The sequence below is a fragment of the Carlito syrichta genome, unplaced genomic scaffold (genome assembly GCF_000164805.1).
Source record: "Carlito syrichta isolate Samal-C Ts95f unplaced genomic scaffold, Tarsius_syrichta-2.0.1 Scaffold314796, whole genome shotgun sequence".
Taxonomy (NCBI): Eukaryota; Metazoa; Chordata; class Mammalia; order Primates; family Tarsiidae; genus Carlito; species Carlito syrichta.
This window is the reverse complement of record NW_007258892.1, coordinates 439,918-458,852: the sequence shown is the minus strand read 5'-3', so window position 1 is coordinate 458,852 and position 18,935 is coordinate 439,918. Positions and strand designations below refer to the sequence as shown.

Below are 18,935 nucleotides of genomic sequence, written 5' to 3'. Positions count from 1 at the left end.
ATTGGTGGTATAAGTTAACTTGTTTAATTCGTTTCAGAACTTTCTCTTTCTCCACATTCTTATATTTGCTCAAGAATATCTGTCAGGGTGCCAAGAAGTTGTTATGCCCAGTTTCATTAAGCATTTATTAAATGAATTCTAATACCAATTAAAATATTGTTCTAAGCATTAGACATAAACTGAATTACAAATATTGAAGTGTTATTTCTACTACTAAAAACTGTGGTCCTAAGGGGAAACTTAAGTCAAGGAATTTGTTTGTGTATATGTGTACACACACACACACACACACACACACACACATATGCACACACGTGTCCTAAGTATAGAATTTATTTGTAAACAGCAAGTGCAGTAGAATGAAAAGAATGTGTATGTACATACAGACTTTGTTACCTTGAGCAACTACTTAGCTTCACTGAATCTTATATTTTTTTTGGTTTTTGAAATGTGACTAATAATACCTTCCTCGAAGGATTATTGTAAGAAGTAGATGAGATAAAGTACATAAAGGTGCTAGTGCTAGGTACTCAGTAAGCCTTGCCTACCCAAGGTACTCAATAAACTTTAGTTGTCTATCTTTCCTCCTCCCTATTCCCTGCCCCCATCCTCCCTCACCTGAGCACTGTTCAAGGCACAATAATTAGCAATTCATGGTTCTTTCCCATAAAGGACTTAATATTTCTAGTAGGCAGGACAAAACCTGTGTCAGTTCTGTAAAGTTAGTCACAAGAATTAGAAGAGTCTCCCAAAGGGTGCGTTGAGGGAAATTTCAAAGAAGATGTGATGTGTAATCTTATCTGAAGGATTAGCAGACTCTCAAAAAGTAGATTAAAGCATTCCAGGCTGAGGAAGTGGTGTAAGCAAAGGTGTAGACATGGGAAAATACTAGGTATATTTTGGAAAAGGTACATCGTTTATTTGGGCTAGAAGGTAAGGTCGGTGGTAGAAATGGAAAGAATAGAGATTTGCTTTATTTTACAAATGCTTGGAAAGGGCTTACTATGTGTCAGATACTCTTGTCAGTATTTTATAAACCCTAATTTATTCGAGTGGTTCACACCCATAATCCCAACACTTTGGAAGGTGAAGGCAGGAGGATTGTTTGAGCCCAGGGGTTTGAGACCAACCTGAGTAACATAGTGAGACCTTGTTGGCCCCCAAAATAAAAAAATTAACCAGGTGTGGTGGTGGGTGCCTTTAATCCCAGCTATTCGGGAAGCTGATGCAGAAGGATTGCCTGAGCCCAGGTGGTTGAGGCTGCGGTGAGTTGTGATCATACCACTGCACTCCAGCCTGGGTGACAGAATAAGACTCTGACTCCAAAAAAAAAAAATACAAAACACAAAAAGCATTAACTCATTTCATCTTTACAATAACACCATGATATTGTTATTACTGTTTCTATTTTCCAAGATGAGGCAACTGAAACATGAAAGCTTTAGAACTTGCCTTGGGTTACCTAGCTAGTAAATAGCAGAGCCAGGCATTTTAGCTCTGGAATCTATTTTCTTAATCATTACTCTACAATGTCTCAGTCAGTTGTAAAAGAAAACTTGTCATAGTAGGACTTGGTGAGTAGAAATGAGAAATAAAAGACTCAGGTGATTCTGAGGTTTTTGAACTGGGCAACTGGTACCTTTGGTTGAAATGGGCAAGTTAAGAGAAGGGGTAAATTTTAAGTTTGGGATGGCTATGTCTTTTGAAACAATTTAAGAGATATTTTTCAGCATTTGTATTGCTTAGTAACAAATCACATCTATGTCATTTTGGTCTGTCTTGTTCTCACATCCCTTAAACTTGGTTTTAAAGGCCCATTTTTGTTCACTCTACCTCTCAGTAGTTGAAAGACTCTTTGATCATTTGGCGCTTTGTTTTAGCATCTCTCTGCTGAGGAGTTGGCAAAAAGAAGAGAAGAGGAAAAATACAGACCTGTTAAATCTTTAAAAGTGCCAAGACCAACAAAAAGGTATGATGTTACATGTGTGATTTTTTTTTTTAACTTACCACAAATGGTTAGAAAATGTATGGAAACAATATCCAATAGCTGCATTATATTGTTCATGTTAAGTTAAAAAATACTGCTAAAACTTTTGAGATTTTTGTAAACATTTAAAATTTGTTCAAGGTCAGTGAACATAGGATGCAACATATGTTGTAAAGAGGCCTTGTTTAGGACAGGTTGTCATCCAACTAGAGACGTTATGGATAGGTAACCTCACAAAATGACTGGTTCTCTCTTTGGGTCGTACCAGTTGTTAGCAAGTGGTTGTGGAGTTTGTTGTTGTTTTCTAATGTATATATAATATAAAATTTGAGACTTGTAAAATTAAGTGTCACCAAAGAAAGTTAAGTGCCCTGATTTTCTAGATCTTACTTCCTACAGCTGCCCACTGAATATTTTGTCAGTGTCCCTTTTAAAACAAGACATTCAGGAGTGCCACTAGATCATTTTCTTACCTGCTGTAGGTTCTATGGTAAACTTTGGGTTCTCATTTATAAAATAAGTAAAATAGCTAACACTGTTGGCTGTGTTTTAAGCACTTCATGAGTATTAACTCATTTAATCCTCATATCAACCCTATGCAGTAGTTAATATTATTTATCACTTGGATTTTACAGACAGGAAAACCGAAAGGCATAGAGAGGTTTTGTAATTTGCTTAAACTATTTAGTGGTGGAGCTGTGATTCAAACCCAGATTTTAAAGACTTAAGAGTCCATGCCACAAGGCTTAAGAATCCATACTCCTAACCATTACTAAAATTAAGGTTAAAATTTATACAGTTGCTGGACACATGGCTCATACCTCTAATTCCAGCATTTTGGGAGGCCAGGGTGAGAGAATTACTTGTGTCCAGGGGTTCGAGACCAGCCTGGGCAACTTGGTAAGACCTCATCTCTACAATAAAAAAAAAAAATTAGCCAGACATGGGGTGCACACCTGTGGTTCCAGCTCCTTGGAAGGCTGAGGCAGAAGGCTCACCTGAGCCAAGCAGGTTAAGGCTGCAATGGCCATGAGTGTGTTGCTACACTCCATCCTGGGCAACAGAGTGAAACTCCTACTCAAAATAAACAAACAAACAAAAACTTACACAGTTATTGTGAGAATAAATAAGGCTATGTAAAAAATATAGTCATCCATAACCAAGACGACTTAACCAGTACCCAGACAATTGATTTTCTAAGTCTGTATGTGAGAGTTATATTTATTGTGATTTTCAAGTGGTTGTTCCAACTTGTGAGGATCTTTTTGAATCCAGATCTGCTTTCCTTATTTTAGCCTTCATTGTTCTGAATCATCAATGTTTCATTAAGCTTGCCTTTTCTATCATTAGTCACTGGTTGAAATTTGTAACTGGACTAATGTAAACCTCACTATTTACTTTTAAACGGTGAAGATAGTCATTGTTTGGTCAACTATATACATTACCACTGTTAACCCATATTTTTCCATCTTATGCAGAAGGATAATCATAGCAGATGTCTCATTTAATTTCAGACAAAATATAATTGTCTTTATGTTGTCTGCTAGTTTCTAGCAGATCATTTCTATAAAACTGTCTATAATAAGGTCTACTTATCATGACATTTTCATGAACCCATTGTTGTTAGTCACCTCTTCACCTGGTAAAGACTTACAAATCAGCCGTTTAATCATCTTTTCTACAATTTTGTCAGTATTCAGCATCTAATTTCTCTGTTTCTGAAATCTGCTTTTTTTGTGTTTTGAAAGCAAGCCCAATAATTGCCATTTTTAGTCCTTCAGTAACTTTGCCATTCTCTGCAGCTCCTCAGTAAACACTGACAGTAGTTTCACATCTGGTTCTTAAGTGTTCTGGGATGTTCTTTCTGCAGTTTTCTCATTTATCTGGGCCTTTAGTTTCTTTTTATTTGTGTTGATTAAACATTTTCTAATTTAAAATCTTCTTTATTCAACAAATATTTTTGAATGCCTACTACATATGTCAGGCACTGTTATGGGCACTTGGGATACAGTATTAAGCAAAATAAAGAATCTGATCTCTTGGAGCCAGCAGTCTCTTTGGTTGAGTGGGAACTGAACCATGCTGCTCTTTTCCATTTGTGTTAGCAAGAACATATGTGTGTGTGTTTGTCTTTTCCTGAATATAATTTTAGAAAACCCTTATTGTTCTTAATAACCTTCTTAAACCTCAATTCCTTACTGATCAACGGTGTTCTCTAACATTTCTCTCAGATTTACATATACTTTTGTAACTAACCTTGGTTAGGTTCTCCTCGTTTTACCTTTTTTTACTTTTTTATTTTAAAATAATAGTTTATCACAGGACTTTCCAATACATTAATTTTTTTTTAGCAGAATTGTTTGTAATGGATTCATCCAAGAATATTTGTTAAGTCCCTACTTTGGTGGGCATTTTGTTGTTTTGATAGAAGTGTTTTTGAGAAACTTCCATCTTTCTTGCACCTTTTTCCAGGTTTCATGTCAGGGAATTATTTATATTTTCCTTGAACTTTTTGAAATCTGCTTTTAGTGTAAGACATATCTCTAATGACTTATAGTGTTCTCTTTGGGTATTAAAGGAAATTAAGACAATGGATACCTTTCTCCCAAAGTTCCTGGTTGGTTTTTCTGTGTGTTAAATCTAAATGAACAGTGTTTCTTTTAAATGAGTTGATGGAATGTCCTGAGAAATTCTTCTAGTTTTATATTTTTCTCATTCAGACAAAACATGGCTTTAGATTATTGATAGTACATTTTGTAACTAAATGTTATTTTCTTAATCTTGTTGAGATTATATTAAAGGTGATTTTTTCTTTTCAGCTCATTTGATCCCTTCCAACTGATACCTTGCCATTTTTTCAGTGCAGAAAAGCAGGTACTACTTATACATTAATGAATGACTATAAATAATACCTCCCCTGTCAAACAGGAAATAATCTTTTTCTATATGTGCAAAGCATATGTATGTTAAAAGATTGGACAAGACAAGATATATCAAGGGCCAGACAGGTGACACACATTGAAAATTAGAGAATTTCTCCCTGCTGGGGTTTTGAATGGTGATTTTTTTAAAAAGGTCTAGCTAGCGCTGAGCCCTAATTAGTGCAGATAATTTGGTGGGAGAGGCAAAGGAGGAAAGGGGAACATTGCAGGTGGGGAGAACAAAATCTCTATTTTTATGCTCCCCCCCTTTTTTTTTATATTTCAGGAGCCATTTCAGGTGAAAGTGGCTTCAGAAGCACTTTTAATAATGGATTTGGTAAGGATAATCTATTGTGTTTACTTAGTTATTCTGATTTCTATTCTTGTGTATTTTTATTGCAGGCTTAAGACAGAGTATGGAAGACGTGTATTTTGGATCTTAACTATCTTCTTTTACAAGGAATCTAAAAATAAGTCTTTTCTTTTGAAGAAAAGCCAAACAATTGCATGTTTCCATATTTTAGAGAAAATATATTAATGTGAGTTTTTGCAGACTGTTTACCATCATTAATCTTATTTTCATTTCCTGATATCTTGTGTCTGCTGCCTTTGAGGTGACTGAAACAAAGCACAGCTCCTACAAATTGGATACTCTTTGTTTATACTAAACTACCAGTACTTCCAACAATTTTGTTTGTTTGCAGTATTTTTCTATACAAGGATTCAGAGTGACTTTTACTTTGTATCTTTATGATATCTTTCTTGAATAGGAAGAGCAAGTGGTGTCTTCATTCTGTAAGTGGAAAAGTAGAGTTTGGGAGTGCTGAGTGTTTGGTCTTCTCAGCCCACATGAAGACAATCCTGAATCTCAGTCTCTATGCACTGAGCCTAGCGTCTAATTCTTCTCCTATATTTCTTTATTTTAGAAAAGCATAATTACCATACTTGTTAAAGAGTCTCCCCTGATAAATGAATTTTATTCGGATTTTTTGTCAGGTGGGTTTGTGCATTGGTCTAAGTCTGTCTTTTATTTCTTTTAGCATTCTCATGTTTCTATGGCAGAAGTGATTGGTCTGTTAGGAGGAAGATTCTCAGAAGTTGATAAAATAGTTGAGGTAAGTTCTGTCTTTTAAAAAAGTGTTTTCATTACTATTGAGTCCTGCTGCCATACCAAATATTTTTATAGAATTCAGAAAAAAATATATAGACATTACTTATGATATATGTGTAAATGTATGTGTGAATATATATCATAAGGTAGCTATTTATATATTCCCACAACGCCATATACTGAGTGCCTGTTTCTTTTTACCACCAAGAGAGAACAAGCCAGGTCCTGGCTCCTCATCATCTTTACCAAGAAAAAGCTACAACTCTTAAAAGGCCAGAAATGTGTACTAACACTTGTAGTTGAAAGTTTGTATGCATCATTCTGCTGAAATTATTGTCATAAGTAACAGGAGTCCCTGAAAGAATACAAGGGCTGTCTGTGATATTGTCAAATAAAATTCTTGGACTTGAAAAGTTTCTGTATTACTGTGTGAAAGAATCAAAACATCAAAGGAATAGAATTAACAGTATTTTAGTATAACCATGTGCGGATCAATCCTTTATAGGTCTGTGCAGCAGAACCATGTAATAGTCTGAGTACAGGACTACAGTGTGAGATGGATCCTGTGTCACAAACACAGGCCTCAGAAACCTTGGCTGTTAGAGGCTACAGTGTTATTGGATGGTATCATTCTCATCCTGCATTTGATCCTAACCCTTCCTTGCGAGATATTGACACACAAGCCAAATACCAGGTATTATGTGTATATACTCTGTGAATGATTGCACACCCCCCCCATTGCTTTCTAGTGAATATATAACACTTTTAACATTTTTTGGTATTACATTGCTAATATTCTTTTTATTCGGGGTTTTGAGAGAACTTGCATTTTTTTTCTTACAGCAAGGGTAATATATATTTATGTTAACTTTTAAAAAGTCAGCTATTTTATTTAATATAGACAAGCCATGAATGTAACAGTGGTAAATACTTCCAGAGCCTCTAAAATTTGATGGGAACAACTAGGACAGGTACTAGATATAACTGAAATAATTAGAAACATAATATATTTTGTACCTCTGAAAAGTTTTGTTTGATTTTACAATTTTATGTTTGATATGTGTTTTTGCTGTAGGAAGCTATTTGTAAAGTATTACTGTATTGATAAAGATTGCAGTTATAGGTTAGTAAATATAATCGGTAAATATATTCATGGCAAATGTAGGTTTTATAGGCCATGTGTTTTGTTTGTTTGTTTGTTTTTAAAGCATCATTTGTGATTGGATTGAACACATTTACAGTGTGAAATGAATATCTAAGGCATTTAAAATTGATGTTTGGATATGAAATCTTTAATGTACCTTTATGTTCCACTTTCCCCCATTGAATGTTTAAAATGTTAGTATGGATAAACATTGACTTATAAATGTATATACTTGAAACTAATTACAATTTTCTTGTTATTGTAGAGTTACTTCTCCAGAGGAGGTGCAAAGTTCATTGGAATGATTATTAGTCCCTATAATCGAAACAATCCCTTACCATATTCTCAGATTACCTGCCTGGTTATAAGTGAGGAAATTAGCCCAGATGGTTCCTATCGTAAGTTTTCAACAGAAATAACTTCATCCTATTTCTACCCTCAGTTTCTTGAATCTTACAAGTCAAATAATTTATAGCTATGTAAAATTATCTAATGGAAAAGTGTATTCTCTTGACTAGGGAGTTACTGTTTGGGTACCGCCTAGTGCAGCTACCCTCTTCCCTTTCATAGTATTCTGCTATATTCAAGTCCACAGTGTTACCATGGCCACTGGGCTAAAGGATTAAAGCATGGAGAAAAGTTATGGCCAAGCATACTTAACACACTTGTCTGTTAAGACGCTGGAGACACTGTGGTAAATGAAAGGCAGCCTCTGTTCTCATGAATTTTTTTTATAAATGCAGACTGACTTTCTCTGTGGTGACTTGCAAAGAAAAAGATGTCCACCAGCTCTCCATCACTTCACTGTTAGGATTAACAGTGACTGTCACTGTTTTTATATTTCTTAGTTCTCATTTTGTGTCCAGAATTTGGTTGGCATAGCCTATAATCTGACTTGGTTCCTCTGAGGTTTATGTCCAGCTGTGATCCAGTCATTTCTGGGTAGATAGGAATTAGTGTAGCAGACAAGGAAAAGGAAGAGAGTGTGGATGGACAGGAGATGATTGGAGGAAACAATAGGCACCTCTGGGATATTTACTCTCTCTTCTCTGTGCTTACTACCACTGTTTTGTTCAGGTCCTCCCTCCTCTGGACACCCTGTCACTGCCTTACCACGTTATACTCCGAATGTTTGCTTAGTAATTAATCTCTTCATTCTTGATAGTCGTACTTAGATACCGTCTTTTGGTAAAGACTTCCCAACATTACCCCCATGTTATTTACTGTTAGTTGCTTTATTCTTTGTACACTTGCAAAACTTGTTCTGCCCTCAAAGGTTGCTTTTCTCTTTTAATGCAAATTATCTGTTTAGCAAGTCCTGTTAAACTGAGTGCCCACAGAGCAGGGACCATGTCATATTTGTCGTATCTCCAGCAGCATCTAATCAATTGCCTTGCCTCTAGGAGATGGTCAACACTAAGGGGTTTTACTGAATTAATAATACTGGCATTAGCTTTAGTTCAGAATGTCCATTTTGAGCATAGCATGTAGTATACATTATTCTTTGGCTCTGTGTAATTTTACAAAAAAGAGGAATCACAGATAACTTGTTCTTGCTTTAAATCATTTCTTAATCTCATAGTCTGCTAGATTTTGGTAGTAAGCCTCTACTCTGATGCTGTCCAGTGTAGTAGCAAGCACATGTGACTTTAATTTTCAATTAATTTGAATCATATGAAATTTAAAATTAAGCTTGTGAAATTTCACTTCTATCCAAAATGAAATAACAAGGTCCTGTCTGAAACAACCAAAAAACTGGACAAAATATATAAAATAATGGCATTTAGGACACATCAGGCAGCAAAGGAATATGATTGGTAAGAGGTGGGAAACAAATGAAGTGAGCCCCAAATTATCCCCGTTACTAACTCAAGATAGTTCCCAGGTATGGCATAAGGAGGAAAAACTCCAGAGCCTGGCAGACTCTTGAGTTGAGGTGATGGCGGTGAGGAGCTAAGGGAACCAAACAGCTAAGCTTGCAGGACAGAGTCCCAGAGAACAGGAAGACGAATAGAGAGCAAACTCTGGAGATCATAGAAAGTGCCCCTTCAGTATTTAGCAAAAGACAGACCAGCCCAGGCATGTGGGAAACTATCTCAGGCAGGGGAAGAACCACTGGAAAGAAGTGTAGGAAGCTCTGCACGGTACACACATGAGCTGACATTGGACAGATTGCCTAGGAGGTAACTTGTTAACACTGCGTGTTAGATCTTAATTCTGGCCTCTTTGCTTGCTCCTCTTAGAAATCCTATGGTGCAAAAATTAAGGTTTTCTAGAAGCCATGGGGTACTTTGTGCTACAGTACTTTTAACTCAGGTTCCATCCTTATAATATCTAATAGTTAAGTGTTTTCTGTACTTGTGACAGGCAGAAAAAATACTTTGTGATTAGTTTTCTTCTGATAGTTTAGTAAATAAGAATATTCTATAATAAAAGGAAACTTTTGCTGGCTTTAGTGCCTTTTGTTTTTAACTTAGAAAAGTATTCTTAATAATGCCAAATAGAACGTTATATTGTGTGTGTGTGTTCGTGTTTTTGCATGAGCACAGGCTGAAAATGAATTATTTACCTCATTGTTTTCACTTGCAACTTTAATTAAGAGTAGGTGTCTGTCTGCTAGATTCTGATCCCAGCTCTGACATTTATTGCTTATTTTACCTCAGGCAGGTTACTCTCTCTTTCTTCTTTGTTACCTCTGTAAAATGAGAAAAAAAATTTCATTTTACTTCCCATGGGTGGGTGGCTGTAAGCATTGTCGATAATATATGTAAAGTGTTTAGCAGATAATGGGTTTTCAAGAGATATGATTATAGCTGGTATCTGTTCGTAGTAGGAAATGAAAACATGTCAAATAAATGATTATTACCAAAAGGAGTTTGCTTAATACTGTCATGTGCTGCTCTTCTTAAATTTTTGGAGGAAGATCAGTCATTATCAGGCTTGCTGTCCCCTTCCCCTCTTCTAGATACCTGAAAAAATGGGGGAGGAAAAGACTTTTTAGAGCATAATAACAATAAAGCTATGCTTTGTTTTATCGTGAGGAAGCAATGTTGTTGTCTCCCCTCCCCCATGCCTTCTGATTTGCTGGCATTTTGTGTCCATGAAAAGTCTTGCTGTGGCAGAAACCCAGTTGAGAGGAAGTGTAGTGTGAAAGTTGAGAACGTAACTCCAGAGCCAGACTACCTGGGTTCCAGTGCTGCCTTATCTCTTACATTGACCGACCATGAATAGGCTAACCTTTCTGTGACTCAGTGTTCTCACCAAAAAAAATGGGGACAGTGATGGTAGCCACTTCATTTATGTGGCTTCACATATGTAAGGCACCTAAGGCCTTGTACGTGGTGGGCATAAGTGTTGTCATGAAGTTGGTCGGTTGGCCTTTGGTAGTGAGTCTGCTGAGCTTTTCATTTAAATACAGTGTGGAAACATTTACGTGGGGGCTTGGAAAATATGTAAGAAATTGCTGGAATGGCTCAGTGTTGGGTATTTTTCCTTTCTGGCTGTATACATGATGTCCACCCCTTGGGCTCCTTTCCTCTAGACTTTAGCATGACAGCAGTTGCTGCCTCCCCAGAATTCATCTTATTTCCTGTCTAGTCTTGGATCAGACCCTCTCGGGAAGGTGGAATGAGTTTGGGCTCAGAAGTCAGGCAGATCTGCTAAGGTTTAACTTCCAAGTTCTACCACTTTGCTGCCCTAAATATGTTATTTAACCTGCATCAGCTTCAGTTTTCTCATCTGTAAAACAGGAATGCTGCTACCTCCCTTGTGGCATTGCTGTAAGCTTAATAACCTGTGTTTAAAAAAAGTATTACTAGAATGGCAGTATGTTTTAGTTTGCCTAGGACAGTCCCAATTTAAGCTTGTGATTGTGGCATAATTATTAATAATGCCTTATTTTCCTCAAAAAGTGTCTTTGGCTGATAATTATGTGAGCATCGTACCCCTTATGCCTTGCACAGAGCTGTCACGCAAATGACACTTTTACTTTTCTTTATTATTATTAATAGCGTGGCATTAATATGCTTGGTAGACCAAGTACAGTCAGGTAATAAATGTTTAATGAATGCCCACTGTGTTTTAAGTGCTGGTCTTTCAGCTGGTCTGCCAAGCTGTGGTTGTAAAAACACTGAAGGGAATTTTAAGTCTAATTAAAAGGAGAGTAGAGATTTCAGAAATAGTTGATGAAAATGTACTTCTTTATGTTTTTCTAGGCTTACCTTACAAATTTGAAGTACAACAGATGTTAGAAGAGCCTCGGTGGGGATTAGTGTTTGAAAAGACAAGATGGATAATCGAAAAATACAAGCTCTCCCATAGGTATGTGCTGTGGTTTGAGATAGTTGCACATCTGCAGTATTGCTCATTAAATTATGTTTCAGAGAACACCCAAGTTAAATATAAAATTTTTATGTATGGCATCAGTGATCATTTATTATAAAACTGATAGTTTATAGTATTTTGTTCATCAGTTTGTTTTCATATTTCTTCCTACAGTAGTGTCCCCATGGATAAACTCTTTCGCCGGGATTCTGATCTGACTTGTTTGCAGAAAGTAAGCTGCCTTCGTTTTAATTGGTTCCATTGTTCACAGATTGTAAAGCTATTCATCTTGATGTGTTTTCCCATGATGCCTACTGCTTTGTGGATAATTTTCTGTACATTTCTTTTATTGCTTTTTCCTTTCTAAAATTAATTTCTAGGAGATAATTAGTAATGTGTTTTTCTGCCCAAACTTGTACGTAGAAAAGATACTATTTGTGAATAAATTTGTCAGTGTTGGCTATTAAATTTCTTAACATATTATTATTACACACAATGGAGAACATTTTTCTCATTTCGTTAAGTTTGAAAGTACTTCCATTTTAGCCTTAACAATTAATCATTTTTAAGAATGGTGATATAAATCTAACAAATTTAAATGGTCATTTTATTTAACTTTCTAGTAGGAGACAAGAGTTTTGAATTCTTCTATTTCACTTCTAGTTTTGCTTCTATCTTGAGTTAAGACTAGTTGACTGGCAACATTTGTCTATTTCTTCATAGCAATTTGGGAATAGAAAATTTAAACTCCTTTCTATTATACCCACTTTGCATGTGTGTGTTTGAAAGAATATATGCACATTTCTAAGAAAATAGTCTCTATCATCCTAATTTTGAAATAGTAGAATCCTGTGTTTGTGTGTGCATAGAATTTTTTTTATCTGTGTTCAGGATTATTTTGCTCTGTAAATGTAACTACTAAAAAAGGAGCAAAGTCACACATTTGTCCAGAGTTAGAAAGCATTCCATATACAATCTGAAGTTTGTCTCCTTAGGTAAAAATCATAGAGAAACTAAGCCGAGTGTTCCTCCACAGTGGCTTCCTACATAGTGGTTTCCTACATTCTAGCTGTATGATTATTGAATACAAGTTAATCTTCAACAATATTTAAGGACAGTTTGTCATTTGACTATTAGGAAACGTGAGGTTTGGAAAAGAATAAAATACTGATGAGGATGCAAACCCTCTGAAGCTTTTTACTTACTTATATTTAAAACTTTTCTTTCACCTAGCTTTTGGAGTGTATGAGGAAAACTCTGAGCAAGGTGACCAATTGCTTCATTGCTGAAGAATTCTTGACTCAAATAGAAAATTTGTTCCTGTCTAATTACAAAAGCAAGCAAGAGAATGGAGTGGCTGAAGAGAACTGTACGAAGGAATTGTTAATGTGATTATTTTAAAGTAAGACATTTCAGTCTTGACACAATAGATCCTACTTTCAAAGTTATACCTTGAAATGAGTATATTTTAGTTAACAGTGGCACAGCTTTGGTATTTTTTCTCTAGTCCACAAAATCCAAACTTTGCTACATAAATCATGTGAGACAGAAGAGATATGGACTTGTTTCTCACATAGTGAATATCAGAGCATCTATTGCAGGTCCTTCAGCGAGCAACGCTGTAGGTCATGAAACTGTACTGTTGGGTTCAGCCTGAAAGTCAATTCTGCTGCCTCGAAGTCCCAGTTCTTCCCTGAAATAGCCATTTCTTATGTTCTGTGTTAGTATCTCATGTCGCATTTAGAAGCACTTCCATCCTTTCCATATATTCTGGTGAGATCTGTGTATGGTTACAAATGAGATATGGATGGGTGGTTACTGAGGTAACACGGTTGAGAACTACTGCTGATTAGTAAGTCTAACCACATGTAATAGGGGGCCAGGAGAGGCACAGTGAAGATATCTTAAAAACAGTCACAAGAGAGAACCAAATTACCAGTTTTTAATCACAGATAATTTGCTTCCATTTTATTTAATAGCAGCAGTACTACAAGATACACCATTTTCTCATCTATCTGAAATTTTTTTTATGGATTTTGCACACATAAAATAATTAGCTTTAACTATATGTCCACTTACATTAGTATATGTGATAAAACCTTACTTAACTAGAACATGGGTAAACATAACCCTCAAACTATTTTTTTCCCATTATCTACTATTAGGAGAAAGAGACAAATTACAGTACAGATTTAATTTTTAAAGACAGAAGACAGCCTTTCAGGACATACTACATATTCAGTCCAGTTCTGTATATTTTCTGAATCTAAAATGGAGGTCAGTGAACTTTTTGTTTTGTTTTGTTTTTTGAGTTGGAGTCTCACTCTGTCACCCAGACTGGAGTGCAGTGGCCACTTCCGGCCACTGCAGCCTCAACCTGCTGGGCTCCGGTGATCCTTCCACCTCAGCCTTCCAAGTAGCCGGAGCTACAGGCGCGTGCTACCACACTCGGCTGATTTTTGATTTATTGTAGAGATGAGATCTTGCCAGGTTGGCCAGGTGGCCCTCGAACCTGCGGGCTCAGGCAATCCACTCACCTCAGCCTCCCAAAGCACGGGATTACAGGCTGAGCCACCGAGCCCAGCTGAACTTTTTAATTAGTAAATACATTTGGCTTTTCAGGCCACATATGGTCTTCATCAGACATTCTTTGTATTTTTACAACCCTTTAAAAATGTAAAATCATTCATAGGCCTCACAGAACACAGCCTGCTGGCCATTATTTTCCAACCCCTGATATTTCAAACATAAGAATTTTGTTGTGGATTTATAAGCCTGAGACACTGAATCGTCTTGCATCATTTTCAAGTGACAACAAAACTCAAAATTGTGATCTTCATTTAAATACATTTTTGAATAAAAGTAAGCAATCATACTACCTCATTTATTGAAATTCAGTAGATTTTAGTTTATTTTTTAGTAACCAGAGAATTGATAGATACCCATTCACTAAACATTTTATTAATAACAGTCTCCTTACATCTAAACTGGAAATAATTTATATTTTTGCTTTATTTGGTTGTAATCAATAGCCAAGGAAGAATAAGGCAGTATTGGAAGAAGAAGTGAGCCAGTTGTAGGTGACCTTCACCTTTCTAATACTGGGATATATTTACTTTCTCTAGGCTTCAATTCTTGTGTAACTGAAGTTTAAATTAACTTCCTAGTCCTTCCGGGGCTAAAATTTTAGGGTATGTTCCAGTTTATTCTGGAATGTGGGCCAGTTTTGGACTACTCACCTGAACTTTGTATTTTGAGTGAGTACAGTTCCCAAATTAACATATATATTTTAAAGAAAACGGGTAGTATTTTCCATTTATCTGTATACACATAGGATAAATAATGAAATATAGCTTATAAGGTGGTTACTTTGGGAGCCAGGAGTGTAAGGGTCCTAGAACAAAAATCAGGAAACCTAAGGTCTTACTAAGGGTCTACATTTTGTGACTTAGTGTTCCTTTTCAAGATCGGGAGTTGTAGGATTCTGTGAAAGGCAGTAATTCATTCCTTTGCACTCATCTTCTTTTTTACCTGTTTCCTCGTGGTTTATTGGGGAACAAATACTAAAAGCTAGTATTTATTAGCTTTCTTGTTTGGCATTTCCCTGTAATATTAATAGATTCGGGTGGTGGAAAGCTGCTAACAGTTCTGTTTTCAAATCTGTATCTCCCTGCATGCCAGTGTTTAACCATATTTGCTAACCTAAGCCATACTTTGACCAACTCAAAGATGATCATTGTCAGCCTCTAGGGCGTTGAGAGCACATTTAAAAAAAATAATATTTACTGAGTATTTTTTCTGACTATTGTGGATTTATCTTATAAAATATATTTTAAATTATAGAGAAATATAAAGTACAAATATCTCAATCCTACCTAGAAGACCACAGTTAATATATTAGTATAAATCCTTCTCCATTTTCTTGAGAGTATAAAAGTAGTACATTAATGTGTTATATATTTCTTTCCTTCTCCATTCATTCTCTTGCTTCCTTTTTCTTTTTTTTTTTTTTCTTTTTTTCTTTTTTCGAGTTGGCGTCTCACTCTGTCGCCCAGACTGGAGTGCAGTGGCCGCTCCCGGCCACCGCAGCCCCAACCTGCTGGGCTCCTGCGATCCTTCCGCCTCAGCCTTCCCAGTAGCCGAAATTACAGGCATGCACTACCATGCCCGGCTGATTTTTTGATTTATTGTAGAGATGAGGTCTCGCTGCCCAGGAGGGTCTCGAACCCGCGGGCTCAGACAATCCACTCACCTCAGCCTCCCAAAGGCGCGGGATTACAGGCTGAGCCACCGAGCCCGGCTCTTCCTTTTTCTTTTATCATATTCTTAAAACATTTTTGCAACTCTAGGAACCACATACCTAGCACTGCCAGTCTTGGGCTACTGAGGGTAATTGGAGCCAGGGCCTTGGAGAAGCGCAGAGGAAGTCTAGCACTGAGTGGAGCATGATACAGAAAGTTCAGGAGGCAGGACATCAAAAGAAAGCCTACCTCTAATAGTGTTTACAGAAACGGAAAAGGGACTTGAAGACATCCAGGCTTTTTTTGCCCTGATTGTGTTTTTATTATTGTATAATACAATGACTATAAATGAGCTTAATTTTTTTTCTGGCTTAGCTAATAGAAATTGACACTAGCACTTCTCCAGTATTAGACTTTGTTTTCTTTAAAAATCTAATTCCAAATTAACATTCAAAAAAAGAAAAATGAATGGAATACGGTCAGTAAGATCTCTTTCCCACTCCATGATTTTACCCTTGAACCATTCTCTGATCCTTTTTAGTGATCTTCAGTTTCCCTTCTTATAGTTGGTTTGATTCTTTTTAGAACTGCATCATGATTTTGGGGGGCCCTGGATAGTTTTGTTGTCTTAGACCCCTTCTTCCATTCAAGATTAAAAGTTATATTTCACAGCTGCCTTTTGTATAAAGCAAATGTTTTATATTTTAGATTAAAATAGTTTGTTCAGTCTGAAAGTTTTTTTTTCTTATGAAGTTAAAAAGTTAAAACTTTTTATAGGCCTTTAGAAAAATCTTGTGGGACCAGAGGCACTGTGCCTAATGGGTAAGTTGGCCGTGCATTCTAAAGGGTGTCTTTGGAAAAACAGCTGTCATTCCTCTCTCTCTCGTTCCGACCTCCACAAACCAAGGGGAGTCTTTGCCTCGGCAGTTCCCACTGTTGCTCAGCTATAGACTTGAACTTCATTCCTTCTCAACCTGACCAAATCTCACGAGAATTGTATGGGACCATTCATCCTCAATAAAGAGATAGGAGCCAGTGGTGAGTTTGTCTTCAGAGAAATACTTTTGTTCTGGTCTTTATAGTTTTGAAATATGTACAAGATCATTCAATCATTTGTTGAAGGCTAGGCCTGTAGAATCAAGATGGACAGACCTGTGCACATTTCCCTGAAGTTGTTGAATGCTGCTCCAGGCTTCTCTCCAGAACATTTCTCTTGCTACTTCCCAAGCCCCTTGGCCCCAGGAGTGGGGCGAGACCTGTGACTTGCAGACTGTCAGCCCAGGTGAGCCTCTGAAGCTCTCCAGGCAGCAGGAGACTGGCCTCAACATGCCACCCTGAGAAGTTTAGCTTCCTCCGTGTTTTGCTGGCTCCTAATGTAGTAAACTGGAGGGCCTGATTCAGTCACGATGCCTTAGGATGGGTGCTGTGTCCTGTGCTGACAGAAGAGCCCTGTAACACCAACCACCTGACCTGAAGCCTTCCAGCTGCACGTCATCAACAGGTGCCAGTTGATGGAATTCTTAGGAGGAATTTAGTTAGGACACCTAAATTTTATTTTTTTCCACCTACACTCTCCTCTACCAATAGCTAGAGACTAAATCTAGGATCGCACATATGGCATTTAGGAAAACTCACCAAGCACAAAGAAAAGCACACACTTTAACAATCATCTGCTTCATCAGAGTTAAATAATTTAACATATGTGATCTGCATCTCCAGTTTACTAGTACTTTAATAGTTTTCTTACAAATTAATATATTTTGCAATATTTCTAGGAAATCACTGTGGGAGAATAGTGTAATATACTTTAAGATAAAATTTCCTGGCCTTTTCTTAAATGGTTTTATGTATACTGGTTTCCAAATCTGTTTTCTTTTTTCTTTTCTTTTTTTTTCCATTTAACCTGCTTTCTGGTATTTTCTGAGACTGTCTCCTAAGCCACCTTGAATCCTTCCTAGAAGAAGGGTGGGAATAAATATGTTGTCCCCACTAAATCAGGAGAAAATTAAAATCCAAGGGAAGCTGTGATTATGCCAAGGGCTCAAGACAGAAATAAGTTTGAGAAGTTAAAGTCAAGTCATCATATCTGGGTTGTTTTTATTTTCTCCCTTTGATATTTATGAATGTATTAATAAGAACTTTAATTTCGGGGGGGGGATGCCTGATTTGCAATCCTTGAGGTTTCCTAGTGTCTTAAGAATTAAGAATTCTGTTAAATATGTTTTTATAGATTGTAATTCCTGTTTTATACATTACCACAAAATGTGTTTAAAACTATGACTAGAAACTAGCATTTAGATTCTAGCAAGATTTAAATAGATGGATCATATGTCTTTAACTTTGTGGATTTGACATGTAAATTATGTATTGTGTATACGTTTACTAGACATAAGGCATGGTTATTGATAAACTCGTTGCTATTATTTTTCCTAGATGTCATCAGTGTTTGTGAGCTTTTTTAATTAATTTGAATTTTGGAATGTTCTGTAATAAAATATAATTTCAACTCTTGTACATTAAATACGATGCCATGTTGTATATATCTGTGTTAAAAATACTGTATCTGCATTTTTAGAATTATGAAAGATCTTCCTCAAAATAACAACCCTTTCCTCCTCCACACTTAATTGTGATATATTATAAAATTCTGATTTTAAGCTTTTGGATTTTATCTTGTAAAAATTAAAGGTGAAACATGTTAAAGAGTCCATGTAAATAAACGTTTGAAAATAAAGTGATAATCATTTGGACTTTTTCCAGATTATTACTAATGTACACATTGAATTGCAAAAAATAAGCCACTCCATGTTAATTCACTAAACGTTTGTTGAGCATCCATTATGTTGAGCACTGTAGGGAACCCAGAGATGAGTAAACCTGGGTTTCTTCTCACAAGAAGCCGGTTATCTAATAAGTGGGAAAAAGAGAAAACCCAACGTGAGTAACTGTAAGACACTCAGATGCAAGCTGACATTGATTATAAATGCCATGAAAGACTTCCAGGGTAATGAAAGGTTAGACAAATGAGAGAAAATTCTCTGGAATGTGAGCAGTGAGATCAATTTCTCGGAAGAAGAGGCCACCTGGACTGTTTTGGTTAAATGGCATTTGGGAGAAGATGTTCCAGAGATAAGTGACCCTAGCATAGGTGCAAAGGTAAGGAATGAAAAGCTTTAGAGAATCTCCACCTCCAAATTAGTGTTAACTC

The 18,935-nt window shown here is 36.4% G+C and overlaps 1 protein-coding gene across 2 annotated transcripts in view; it reads left to right on the top strand.

Annotated features, from left to right (window-relative positions):
* MYSM1 (Myb like, SWIRM and MPN domains 1) overlaps positions 1 to 18,477 on the top strand; it is a 42,971-nt gene extending 24,494 nt beyond the window's left edge. Inside the window, exons 12-22 of one of the 2 annotated variants that reach the window (XR_505260.1) lie at positions 1,881 to 1,969; positions 4,807 to 4,861; positions 5,195 to 5,245; positions 5,949 to 6,023; positions 6,525 to 6,713; positions 7,429 to 7,561; positions 11,378 to 11,483; positions 11,661 to 11,718; positions 12,720 to 12,888; positions 16,635 to 16,765; positions 16,850 to 18,477. Coding sequence is in view for 1 of the 2 variants with exons in the window: in XM_008071972.1 (XP_008070163.1) it covers positions 1,881 to 1,969; positions 4,807 to 4,861; positions 5,195 to 5,245; positions 5,949 to 6,023; positions 6,525 to 6,713; positions 7,429 to 7,561; positions 11,378 to 11,483; positions 11,661 to 11,718; positions 12,720 to 12,878 (915 nt within the window). In the remaining variant the exon portion in view is untranslated. Of the gene's footprint in view, positions 1 to 1,880; positions 1,970 to 4,806; positions 4,862 to 5,194; positions 5,246 to 5,948; positions 6,024 to 6,524; positions 6,714 to 7,428; positions 7,562 to 11,377; positions 11,484 to 11,660; positions 11,719 to 12,719; positions 12,889 to 16,634 lie in introns of both variants that reach the window. The other variant, XM_008071972.1, reaches the window with a different exon arrangement.
* Positions 18,478 to 18,935: the final 458 nt, after the last annotated feature.